This window comes from Chiloscyllium punctatum, chromosome 32 (genome assembly GCF_047496795.1).
Source record: "Chiloscyllium punctatum isolate Juve2018m chromosome 32, sChiPun1.3, whole genome shotgun sequence".
Lineage (NCBI taxonomy): Eukaryota > Metazoa > Chordata > Chondrichthyes > Orectolobiformes > Hemiscylliidae > Chiloscyllium > Chiloscyllium punctatum.
Window position 1 is genome coordinate 56,193,862 of NC_092770.1, and position 13,522 is coordinate 56,207,383.

At 52.9% G+C, this 13,522-nt stretch overlaps 1 protein-coding gene across 1 annotated transcript in view; it reads left to right on the forward strand.

Moving 5' to 3' along the window:
• Window positions 1-13,522, forward strand: part of LOC140458192 (protein-methionine sulfoxide oxidase mical3a-like) — a 433,786-nt gene that overhangs the window by 379,601 nt on the left and 40,663 nt on the right. The window contains exon 39 of the mRNA XM_072552428.1: window positions 4,817-4,867. Within this exon, the coding sequence (XP_072408529.1) occupies window positions 4,817-4,867 (51 nt within the window). The remainder of the gene's footprint in view (window positions 1-4,816; window positions 4,868-13,522) is intronic.

Here is a 13,522-nt window from a genome sequence, read left to right on the forward strand (position 1 = left end):
GAACAGTTCACACTGACTGCCAGCTTGTACACGGTCACCTATCTGCTACTTCACAAACGCTGTCATTCTGGGCCCCAAACTGTAATGGGCTTTCTGACTGGCCAGTTTTTCTTTTCCTGTCACTGTTTTCATTGTCTGCATGTTTCCTGTTTACTGAGGCAGCCCAGACAAAGCAGCATTTGCAAGAGGCCCGCATAGAAAGAAGCAAACTGGATTAACAGGCAGTCCATTCCATCTCCTGGCAAAACCACATCATCCAACATATCAATACAATCAGTTGGAGAATACAAGGTCACAGGAATGACATGTCACAGGGGGGAGTAATACAGTAGCATGGGGAGTGATGCACTGTCACGAGGGGAGTGATGCACTGACACAGGGAGAGTAACACACGGTCACAGGGGGATAACGCACTGACATCGAGAGTAATGCACATTCTCAGGAGGAGTGCCACACTGTCACGGGGGAGTGCCACACTGTCACGGGGGAGTGCCACACTGTCACGGTCACAGGGGAGTGCCACACTGTCACGGTCACAGAGGGAGTGCCACACTGTCACGGGGGAGTGCCACACTGTCACGGGGGAGTGCCACACTGTCACGGTCACAGGGGAGTGCCACACTGTCACAGGGGAGTGCCACACTGTCACGGAGGGAGTGCCACACTGTCACGGTCACAGAGGGAGTGCCACACGGTCACGGAGGGAGTGCCACACTGTCAAGGGGGAGTGCCACACTGTCACGGTCACAGGGGAGTGCCACACTGTCACGGTCACGGAGGGAGTGCCACACTGTCACGGTCACGGAGGGAGTGCCACACTGTCACGGAGGGAGTGCCACACTGTCACAGGGGAGTGCCACACTGTCACGGAGGAGTGCCACACTGTCACGGAGGGAGTGCCACACTGTCTCAGGGGAGTGCCACACTGTCACGGTCACAGGGGAGTGCCACACTGTCACAGGGGAGTGCCACACTGTCACGGAGGGAGTGCCACACTGTCACGGGGGAGTGCCACACTGTCACGGTGTCACAGAGGGAGTGCCACACGGTCACGGAGGGAGTGCCACACTGTCAAGGGGGAGTGCCACACTGTCACGGTCACAGGGGAGTGCCACACTGTCAAGGGGGAGTGCCACACTGTCACGGTCACAGGGGAGTGCCACACTGTCACGGTCACAGGGGAGTGCCACACTGTCACGGTCACGGAGGGAGTGCCACACTGTCACGGTCACGGAGGGAGTGCCACACTGTCACGGAGGGAGTGCCACACTGTCACAGGGGAGTGCCACACTGTCACGGAGGGAGTGCCACACTGTCACGGGGGAGTGCCACACTGTCACGGTCACAGAGGGAGTGCCACACTGTCACGGGGGAATGCCACACTGTCACGGAGGGAGTGCCACACTGTCATGGAGGGAGTGCCACACTGTCACGGTCACGGAGGGAGTGCCACACTGTCACGGGGGAGTGCCACACTGTCACGGAGGGAGTGCCACACTGTCACGGGGGAGTGCCACACTGTCACGGGGGAGTGCCACACTGTCACGAGGGAGTGCCACACTGTCACGGAGGGAGTGCCACACTGTCACGGTCACGGGGGAGTGCCACACTGTCACGGAGGGAGTGCCACACTGTCACGGTCACGGAGGGAGTGCCACACTGTCACGGAGGGAGTGCCACACTGTCACGGAGGGAGTGCCACACTGTCACGGGGGAGTGCCACACTGTCACGGGGGAGTGCCACACTGTCACGGAGGGAGTGCCACACTGTCACGGTCACGGAGGGAGTGCCACACTGTCACGGAGGGAGTGCCACACTGTCACGGAGGGAGTGCCACACTGTCACGGTCACAGGGGAGTGCCACACTGTCACGGGGGAGTGCCACACTGTCACGGTCACAGAGGGAGTGCCACACTGTCACGGTCACGGTCACGGAGGGAGTGCCACACTGTCACGGAGGGAGTGCCACACTGTCACGGAGGGAGTGCCACACTGTCACGGGGGAGTGCCACACTGTCACGGGAGAGTGCCACACTGTCACGGAGGGAGTGCCACACTGTCACAGAGGGAGTGCCACACTGTCACGGGGGAGTGCCACACTGTCACGGTCACAGAGGGATTGCCACACTGTCACGGAGGGAGTGCCACACTGTCACAGGGGAGTGCCACACTGTCACGGAGGGAGTGCCACACTGTCACGGAGGGAGTGCCACACTGTCACGGAGGGAGTGCCACACTGTCACGGTCACAGGGGAGTGCCACACTGTCACGGGGGAGTGCCACACTGTCACGGTCACAGAGGGAGTGCCACACTGTCACGGTCACGGAGGGAGTGCCACACTGTCATGGGGGAGTGCCACACTGTCACGGAGGGAGTGCCACACTGTCACGGAGGGAGTGCCACACTGTCACGGAGGGAGTGCCACACTGTCACGGGAGAGTGCCACACTGTCACGGAGGGAGTGCCACACTGTCACTGTCACGGAGGGAGTGCCACACTGTCATGGAGGGAGTGCCGCACTGTCACGGAGGGAGTGCCACACTGTCACGGGGGAGTGCCACACTGTCACGGAGGGAGTGCCACACTGTCACGGAGGGAGTGCCACACTGTCACGGAGGGCGTGCCACACTGTCACGGGGGAGTGCCACACTGTCACGGAGGGAGTGCCACACTGTCACGGAGGGAGTGCCACACTGTCACGGGGGAGTGCCACACTGTCACGGAGGGAGTGCCACACTGTCACGGAGGGAGTGCCACACTGTCACGGGGGAGTGCCACACTGTCACGGGAGAGTGCCACACTGTCACGGGGGAGTGCCACACTGTCACGGTCACAGAGGGAGTGCCACACTGTCACGGAGGGAGTGCCACACTGTCACGGAGGGAGTGCCACACTGTCACGGGGGAGTGCCACACTGTCACGGGAGAGTGCCACACTGTCACGGGGGAGTGCCACACTGTCACGGTCACAGAGGGAGTGCCACACTGTCACGGAGGGAGTGCCACACTGTCACGGAGGGAGTGCCACACTGTCACGGTCACAGAGGGATTGCCACACTGTCACGGGGGAGTGCCACACCGTCACGGAGGGAGTGCCACACTGTCACGGAGGGAGTGCCACACTGTCATGGTCACAGAGGGAGTGCCACACTGTCACGGGGGAGTGCCACACTGTCACGGAGGGAGTGCCACACTGTCACGGTCACGGGGGAGTGCCACACTGTCACGGAGGGAGTGCCACACTGTCACGGTCACGGAGGGAGTGCCACACTGTCACGGGGGAGTGCCACACTGTCACGGAGGGAGTGCCACACTGTCACGGGGGAGTGCCACACTGTCACGGAGGGAGTGCCACACTGTCACGGTCACGGAGGGAGTGCCACACTGTCACGGAGGGAGTGCCACACTGTCACGGAGGGAGTGCCACACTGTCACGGTCACAGGGGAGTGCCACACTGTCACGGGGGAGTGCCACACTGTCACGGTCACAGAGGGAGTGCCACACTGTCACGGTCACGGTCACGGAGGGAGTGCCACACTGTCACGGAGGGAGTGCCACACTGTCACGGAGGGAGTGCCACACTGTCACGGGAGAGTGCCACACTGTCACGGAGGGAGTGCCACACTGTCACGGAGGGAGTGCCACACTGTCACGGGGGAGTGCCACACTGTCACGGTCACAGAGGGATTGCCACACTGTCACGGAGGGAGTGCCACACTGTCACAGGGGAGTGCCACACTGTCACGGAGGGAGTGCCACACTGTCACGGAGGGAGTGCCACACTGTCACGGAGGGAGTGCCACACTGTCACGGTCACAGGGGAGTGCCACACTGTCACGGGGGAGTGCCACACTGTCACGGTCACAGAGGGAGTGCCACACTGTCACGGTCACGGAGGGAGTGCCACACTGTCATGGGGGAGTGCCACACTGTCACGGAGGGAGTGCCACACTGTCACGGAGGGAGTGCCACACTGTCACGGGAGAGTGCCACACTGTCACGGAGGGAGTGCCACACTGTCACTGTCACGGAGGGAGTGCCACACTGTCATGGAGGGAGTGCCGCACTGTCACGGAGGGAGTGCCACACTGTCACGGGGGAGTGCCACACTGTCACGGAGGGAGTGCCACACTGTCACGGAGGGAGTGCCACACTGTCACGGAGGGCGTGCCACACTGTCACGGGGGAGTGCCACACTGTCACGGAGGGAGTGCCACACTGTCACGGAGGGAGTGCCACACTGTCACGGGGGAGTGCCACACTGTCACGGAGGGAGTGCCACACTGTCACGGGGGAGTGCCACACTGTCACGGGAGAGTGCCACACTGTCACGGGGGAGTGCCACACTGTCACGGTCACAGAGGGAGTGCCACACTGTCACGGAGGGAGTGCCACACTGTCACGGAGGGAGTGCCACACTGTCACGGTCACAGAGGGATTGCCACACTGTCACGGGGGAGTGCCACACCGTCACGGAGGGAGTGCCACACTGTCACGGAGGGAGTGCCACACTGTCATGGTCACAGAGGGAGTGCCACACTGTCACGGGGGAGTGCCACACTGTCACGGTCACAGAGGGAGTGCCACACTGTCACAGGGTGATTAATGCGCTGTCATAGGAAGTAACACACTGGACAGGATCACATTGTCCTTGGAGAATAGTCTGAGGCATAAGATTTGGTGGAGAAGACTGCTGCTTGTGCCAAGTTTGGGTTTCTGAGCTGCCTCTTCTGTAGCATGTATATGTGTGTGTGCATGTTCTTTAATGCCTGTTGCCTGGCACTGTACATTAACTCTTTCTAATCTTATTATAGACTATTGGGGAGAGTCTAGTTACAGTGAAATCCTCGACTTGCATCTGGGTGGTACGTATGGCTGTCCTTCTGCAATCCTATCCTGCTGACCTTCATCCCCTTTCTAATTCCTATCCCGTCAGTTGCCTCCCTGGCTGCACCCCTTCACTTTAGTTTCAGCCAATTCTAGTGTCTGCATTCTCACCCCAGGCTGGTCCAGTGTCTGGTGAACTGTGATGGATCCTGCTCAGTAGAAGCAGGAGAGAAGGCTGCTCTGTCTAATTGTAAAAGTAGTCATTGGTCTTGTGCTGTGTCCACTGATCTCCCCAAATGTCAAGGGTCAGTTCCGAGGCTGGGCTGTGTCAGCTGATCACAGTCCCTCAGTTTGTATAAACCCTGTTATTGACCTGAGTGCCATTTGATTAGAACGATCAATTAGAAACTGAGAGAGATATGGGAGAAATGGCAGATACTGGAGACAGTTTATAATGGAATGCTGGATGGTAATGTAGAGGAATGGGTAACAATGAGGTAATGAATTGTAAGAAAGGGAAATTTATTTCGAATGTTTTCATGAGGTATGTTGACATTTGTTGGCCGTCCTTCATTGCCCTTGAGAAAATGTTGGTAAGGCACATTCTTTAACTGCTACCGAGATGGGTGGTGAAAGAACGAGTTGGGTGTTAACAGAGAGGGACAGAGGATATCAGAGAGGCAGACATTAATGGGGACAGATGGTAACAGAGAGGCAGATGGTCATGAGGAGTCAGAGATGACAGAGAAATGGGCTGTCATTATCGAGTTTGTAACGGAGAGATGGCAGTTAATAGAGAGGATAGACCATAATGGAGAGATGGCAGTTAATAGAGAGAATAGACCATAATGGAGAGATGGACATCAATGGAGAGATTATAATGAAGAAATAGAAGGTAGCAGAGATAGAAAATATTACATAGTTTGTAATGGAGAGATGGATATTAGTAGAGAGATTGTAATGAAGAGATGGAGGGTAACAAAAAGGTGGCTAGTACTGGAAGAATGAATGAATGGTAATAAAGGTCAGTTATGGAGAGAGAGAGCGATGATCTGTTAGGTAGAATGGTTTGTAATGGAGGGAGGGATGATGACGAAGGCAAGATCGTGGTGGATGGAGAGAAGGTGATGAAGGGAGGGTGATGGAGAGACAAATGGTGACAGAGGAAGGGATGGTAGATAGATCGATGTCTGTGGATGGATGGATGATGGTGGAGAGACGATGGTGATGCATGGATGGATGATGGTGGAGAGACGATGGTGATGCATGGATGGATGATGGTGGAGAGACGATGGTGATGCATGGATGGATGATGGTGGAGAGACGATGGTGATGCATGGATGGATGATGGTGGAGAGACGATGGTGATGCATGGATGGATGATGGTGGAGAGACGATGGTGATGCATGGATGGATGATGGTGGAGAGACGATGGTGATGCCTGGATGGATGATGGTGGAGAGACGATGGTGATGCATGGATGGATGATGGTGGAGGGAGGGTGATGAAACATCAGATGCCCATAGGATAGAGAAAGATGGATGATAATGGTTTGACAGATGGTGATGAATAGATGGATAGTAGTGAAGGGAGGGAAGGACAGTGCAATGATGGCAAGGTATCTGTCCAGCTGTTTTTATTTGATCTTTCAGTTCTAGCATAGAACCCTGAATGTTTTGACATTGGACCAGTATCATTAACATCAGTGAGTGGTCTCCAAGTTTCATTCCAATGTGTCTGTGTTAGTTAACACTGTGAGCATGCTCCTTGCATGAATTTAAATTTCAGTCGCATGGTAGTACTGAATTTCAATCTTGTTGAAGAGATGCATGATGTTAAAAGCTATTTGTTTTGTACTCGTCAGGACAAACACAAGAACATCAAATTTCAAAGAATCACAACAATTTATGCCGCAGCAGAAGAGGGCGCTGAATGGTTGGCAAGTTTTTGTTGAGATTTTGAACAAAAGGTTCAGGAGGATGTTCCATGCTGCTGTTGTGAAGTGCTGATGTGAGTCATGTTTTCCACAAAGAGGATGCTGTCTTGAGCCCAAACAGACATCCTAACCACCACAGAATTGAGCCCGTCATTAGATTACATTACAGTGTGAAAACAGGCCCTTCGGCCCAACAAGTCCACACCGCTCCGCTGAAGCACAACCCACCCAGACCCATTCCCCTACATCTACCCCTTACCTAACACTACGGGCAATTTAGCATGGCCAATTCACCTGACCTGCACATCTTTGGACTGTGGGAGGAAACCGGAGCACCCGGAGGAAACCCACGCAGACACAGGGAGAACGTGCAAACTCCACACAGTCAGTCACCTGAGGCGGGAATTGAACCTGGGTCTCTGGCGCTGTGAGGCAGCAGTCCTAACCACTGTGCCACCGTGCTGCCCACAAATGTATGAGTTTGACTGATGCCTGGTATGGACGTAGCACTTTGCAGCAAGTGAATGATTGAGTCAAAAAGTGTGTTCTTTTGTCGAGTGTGTGGTGCTGGATCGACGTTTCAGGCATAAGCCCTTCAGCAGGAATTAATTTCATTCCCGTTGAAGGGCTTATGCTTGAAATGTCGTTCTCCTGCTCCTCGGATGCTGTGCTTTTCCAGCACCACACTCTCGACTCTGATCTCCAGCATCTGCAGTCCTCACTTTCTTCTAGCACGTTCTTTTGGTTGTGTATAACAGGTCAAGTACAGACCTACCCAGCTTAAACGCAATATAAAATGTCGACTGTTAGATGTACTGTTAGATCAACCTGGATAAATGCGAGGTGATGCATTTTGGAAGGTCGCATTTGAAAGTTGAGTACAGGATTAAGGATAGGATTCTTGGTAGTGTGGAGGAACAGAGGGATTTTGTGGTGCAGGTACATAGATCTCTTAAAATGGCCACCCAAGTGGACAGGGTTGTTAAGAAATCATATGGTGTTTTGGCTTTCATTAAAGGGGGATTGAGTTTAAGAGTCGTGAGATCTTGTTGCAGCTCTATAAAACTTTGGTTAGACTGCACTTGGAATATTGTGTCCAGTTCTGGTCGCCCTATTATAAGAAAGATGTGGATGCTTTGGAGAGGGTTCAGAGGAGGTTTACTAGGATGTTGCCTGGGCTGGAGGGCTTATCTTATAAGGAGAGGTTGACTGAGCTCGGACTTTTTTCATTGGAGAAAAGGAGGAGAAGAGGGGACCTAATTGAGGTATACAAGGTAATGAGAGGCATAGATAGAGTCGATAGCCAGAGACTATTTCCCAAGGCAGAAATGACTAACACAAGGGGTCATAGTTTTAAGCTGGTTGGAGCAAAGTATAGAGGGGATGTCAGAGGCGGGTTCTTTACGCAGAGAGTTGTGAGAGCATGGAATGTGTTGCCAGCAGCAGTTGTGGAAGCAAGGTCATTGGGGATGTTTAAGAGACAGCTGGACATGCATATGATCACAGAAATTTGAGGGTGCATACATGAGGATCAGTGGTCGGCACAACATCGTGGGCTGAAGGGCCTGTTCTGTGCTGTACTGTTCTATGTTCTATGTACTTCTGCAATTCAGTACTTGCAGAGTACTCCTAAATGTGTTAACACCTACACTAACAGTCAGTTACAAATCACCAGTTGAGTTTGTAACATGGCACATTGCACTTGTTGAAAGCAACATCCATTCCTAACCAGGGACCAATTTTGTGGAATCACGAGCTAGGGTGGCACAATGGCTCAGTGGTTAGCACTGCTGTTTCACAGTGCCAGGGACCCGTGTTCAGTTCCAGCCTTGGGCACCCATCTGTGTGGAGTTTGCACATGCTTCCCTGTCTGCGTGGGTTTCTTCCAGCACTTTGCACAGTCCAAAGATGTTCAGGTTAGGTGAATTCCAGCACTTTTCCAGCAACACATTTTTCAGGTTAGGTGAATTGGCCATGCTAAGTTGCCCATGGTGTTTAGGGGTGTGTAGGAGAGGTGCATTTGTCAGGTGAAATGTAGAGTAATAGGAGTAGGGGAATGGGTCTGCGTGGGATACTCTTCAGAGGGTTGGTGTGGACTGGTTGGGCCGAATGTCCTGTTTCCACACAGTGGGAATTCTTTGGTTCTGTTCTATGTTCCAGCCTTGAGGATTGTTTCATGACCTGAGAGCTCAGGAAGCAGTAGGTCTCTGTTGCTATTTCCATTGCAATGCCTCCGAAAATCCAAGTAAACTTGACAACCAATCACCACTCTCTTTTTCTTACTTATAAACTGATGATGTTTTTTAAATCTGGCATTATCATCTTCGTCCTGATGACGAGAAGACAGAAAGCTCTACAGTATGCTGCTCTTTTCAGACATTTAATATTCTACATTGTTCCTGGATTCCTCCTTCACCCCATCATTGTTCACAATCCCCTCCGATACTGGGATTGTATCTGGATTCCTCCACTTCCCCATCACTGTCCACACTCCTCTCCAACATTGGGAATCCTCCTCCCCATCACTGTCCACATTCCTCTCCAACATTGGGATTCCTCCTCCCCGTCACTGTCCACTCTCCTCTCCAACATTGGGAATCCTCCTCCCCGTCACTGTCCACATTCCTCTCCAATATTGGGAATCCTCCTCCCCGTCACTGTCCACACTCCTCTCCAACATTGGGAATCCTCCTCCCCGTAACTGTCCACACTCCTCTCCAACATTGGGAATCCTCCTCCCCGTCACTGTCCACACTCCTCTCCAACATTGGGAATCCTCCTCCCCGTCACTGTCCACATTCCTCTCCAACATTGGGAATCCTCCTCCCCATCACTGTCCACACTCCTCTCCAACATTGGGAATCCTCCTCCCCGTAACTGTCCACACTCCTCTCCAACATTGGGATTCCTCCTTCCCGTCACTGTCCACACTCCTCTCCAACATTGGGAATCCTCCTCCCCGTCACTGTCCACACTCCTCTCCAACATTGGGATTCCTCCTTCCCGTCACTGTCCACACTCCTCTCCAACATTGGGAATCCTCCTCCCCGTTACTGTCCACACTCCTCTCCAACATTGGGATTCCTCCTTCCCGTCACTGTCCACACTCCTCTCCAACATTGGGATTCCTCCTCCCCGTCACTGTCCACACTCCTCTCCAACATTGGGAATCCTCCTCCCCATCACTGTCCAAACTCCTCTCCAACATTGGGAATCCTCCTCCCCGTCACTGTCCACACTCCTCTCCAACATTGGGAATCCTCCTCCCCGTCACTGTCCACACTCCTCTCCAACATTGGGATTCCTCCTTCCCGTCACTGTCCACACTCCTCTCCAACATTGGGATTCCTCCTCCCCGTCACTGTCCACATTCCACTCCAACATTGGGATTCCTCCTCCCCGTCACTGTCCACATTCCTCTCCAACATTGGGAATCCTTCTCCCCATCACTGTCCACACTCCAACATTGGGAATCCTTCTCCCCATCACTGTCCACACTCCAACATTGGGAATCCTCCTCCCCGTCACTGTCCACACTCCTCTCCAACATTGGGATACCTCCTCCCCATCACTGTCCACATTCCTCTCCAACATTGGGAATCCTCCTCCCCGTCACTGTCCACATTCCTCTCCAACATTGGGAATCCTTCTCCCCATCACTGTCCACACTCCAACATTGGGAATCCTCCTCCCCGTCACTGTCCACACTCCACTCCAACATTGGGATTCCTCCTCCCCGTCACCGTCCACACTCCTCTCCAACATTGGGATACCTCCTCCCCATCACTGTCCACATTCCTCTCCAACATTGGGAATCCTCCTCCCCGTCACTGTCCACATTCCTCTCCAACATTGGGATTCCTCCTCCCCGTCACTGTCCACTCTCCTCTCCAACATTGGGAATCCTCCTCCCCATCACTGTCCACACTCCACTCCAACATTGGGATTCCTCCTCCCCGTCACTGTCCACTCTCCTCTCCAACATTGGGAATCCTCCTCCCCATCACTGTCCACACTCCACTCCAACATTGGGAATCCTCCTCCCCGTAACTGTCCACACTCCACTCCAACATTGGGATTCCTCCTCCCCGTGACTGTCCACACTCCACTCCAACATTGGGATTCCTCCTCCTCATCACTGTCCACTCTCCACTCCAACATTGGGAATCCTCCTCCCTGTCACTGTCCACACTCCTCTCCAACATTGGGAATCCTCCACCCCGTTACTGTCCACACTCCTCTCCAACATTGGGATTCCTCCTCCCCGTCACTGTCCACTCTCCTCTCCAACATTGGGAATCCTCCTCCCCGTTACTGTCCACACTCCTCTCCAACATTGGGATTCCTCCTCCCCGTCACTGTCCACATTCCACTCCAACATTGGGATTCCTCCTCCCCGTCACTGTCCACACTCCTCTCCAACATTGGGAATCCTTCTCCCCATCACTGTCCACACTCCAACATTGGGAATCCTCCTCCCCGTCACTGTCCACACTCCACTCCAACATTGGGATTCCTCCTCCCCGTCACTGTCCACACTCCTCTCCAACATTGGGATACCTCCTCCCCATCACTGTCCACATTCTTCTCCAACATTGGGAATCCTCCTCCCCGTCACTGTCCACATTCCTCTCCAACATTGGGAATCCTTCTCCCCATCACTGTCCACACTCCAACATTGGGAATCCTCCTCCCCGTCACTGTCCACACTTCTCTCCAACATTGGGATTCCTCCTCCCCGTCACTGTCCACACTCCTCTCCAACATTGGGATACCTCCTCCCCATCACTGTCCACATTCCTCTCCAACATTGGGAATCCTCCTCCCCGTCACTGTCCACTCTCCTCTCCAACATTGGGATTCCTCCTCCCCGTCACTGTCTACACTCCTCTCCAACATTGGGAATCCTCCTCCCCATCACTGTCCACACTCCTCTCCAACATTGGGATTCCTCCTCCCCGTCACTGTCTACACTCCTCTCCAACATTGGGATTCCTCCTCCCCGTCACTGTCCACACTCCTCTCCAACATTGGGAATCCTCCTCCCCGTAACTGTCCACACTCCACTCCAACATTGGGATTCCTCCTCCCCGTGACTGTCCACACTCCACTCCAACATTGGGATTCCTCCTCCCCGTCACTGTCCACACTCCTCTCCAACATTGGGATTCCTCCTCCCCGTGACTGTCCACACTCCTCTCCAACATTGGGAATCCTCCTCCCCGTTACTGTCCACACTCCTCTCCAACATTGGGATTCCTCCTCCCCGTGACTGTCCACACTCCACTCCAACATTGGGATTCCTCCTCCCCGTGACTGTCCACACTCCTCTCCAACATTGGGAATCCTCCTCCCCGTTACTGTCCACACTCCTCTCCAACATTGGGATTCCTCCTCCCCGTTACTGTCCACACTCCTCTCCAACATTGGGAATCCTCCTCCCCGTCACTGTCCACAGTCCACTCCAACATTGGGATTCCTCCTCCCCGTCACTGTCCACACTCCACTCCAACATTGGGATTCCTCCTCCCCGTCACTGTCCACATTCCACTCTGATATTGTGTTTGTCCCTGGATTCCTCCTCCTCCACTTCCCGTCACTGGCTAAGATGAAGGTGGCACATGTGTCTTGCTCGGCAGAAGCTCTATTCCAAGTTGTGATATCCCCTGCTTTGTCAATAGTCTGTGTATTAACTATGCTCTACTTGTACTTGAGTCCACAAGGCAGAGGCATTGAGAGTGGAAAGCAGTTTCTGATTGCAGGGATACCAGCAGATGTTTCTAGTGCTGCTGTCTGCTCATCCCACTCTGTGGCTCATGGAAAAGGGTCAGTCAATGTGAAAGCACTGGTCAGTGTTAAAGCAATGATGGTTAGAATCTGACCATTTGTTTGCTTTAAAAGGAGACTCTATATTTCTGACGTTCTATATTAATTCAAATGCTTATTTTGATTTCTCCCTCACAGTTCCTTCTTCATCACTCTCACACTCTTTTACTTCTCATCTCAAGTAGTGGCTGCATTTGTTAACCGGAATACTCAGTGAGGTGGTTCTCCATTGTTAACATGATCAGTGACAGAAGTAGTTTATGATTTTCTTGTGGAATCTGTTTTCCCATTGTCACACTGGCTGGGATAAACAAATTCCTATTGGTCTAGATTGAATAGTTCTCCTGCTGCACAGGCCCCAGCAGTTGGAGTTCTAATAAACTACTCCAATTTAACAATGGTATCTGTAACAGAAACAGGGCACTGCATTGTGACCTGGAAATGTGTGATGTTGTGAAGTATTAGTCTCTCGATATCTTATTCTTTCTCCTTCTCTCTTCCTCTACAGACTTAATGGGCCAAAGGGCCTCTTCTGTACTGCATGATTCTGTGCTTTTGTATCTCGTACGTCTATATTCTGTCTCTTCACCTCTCTTGTTCCTTTGTTCTTGAATTAAACTTCCTTGTCTACTTTCTATCTCCCTCTGTCCCTATTTCATGTTCACTCACTGCTCTGCCTCTGACACTTACTCTGATTCATTCCTGAGCTAATCTCTCTCTCTCACACTTTGGCTCATTCATGATCTATCACTCTCACACTCTCTCTCTCTGCCTGTCTCTAGAGGTCTCTCATTCTCAAACACTCCTGTCTCAAATGCTGTTTTTCACGCACCTAGCCTCTTTGTATCTTTCATGCTTTCTCTGCTTCATTCTTTGGTTCTCACTGTCTCTCTCACTGTTTCACTGCATCTCTGTATCTCCCTCTCAATTG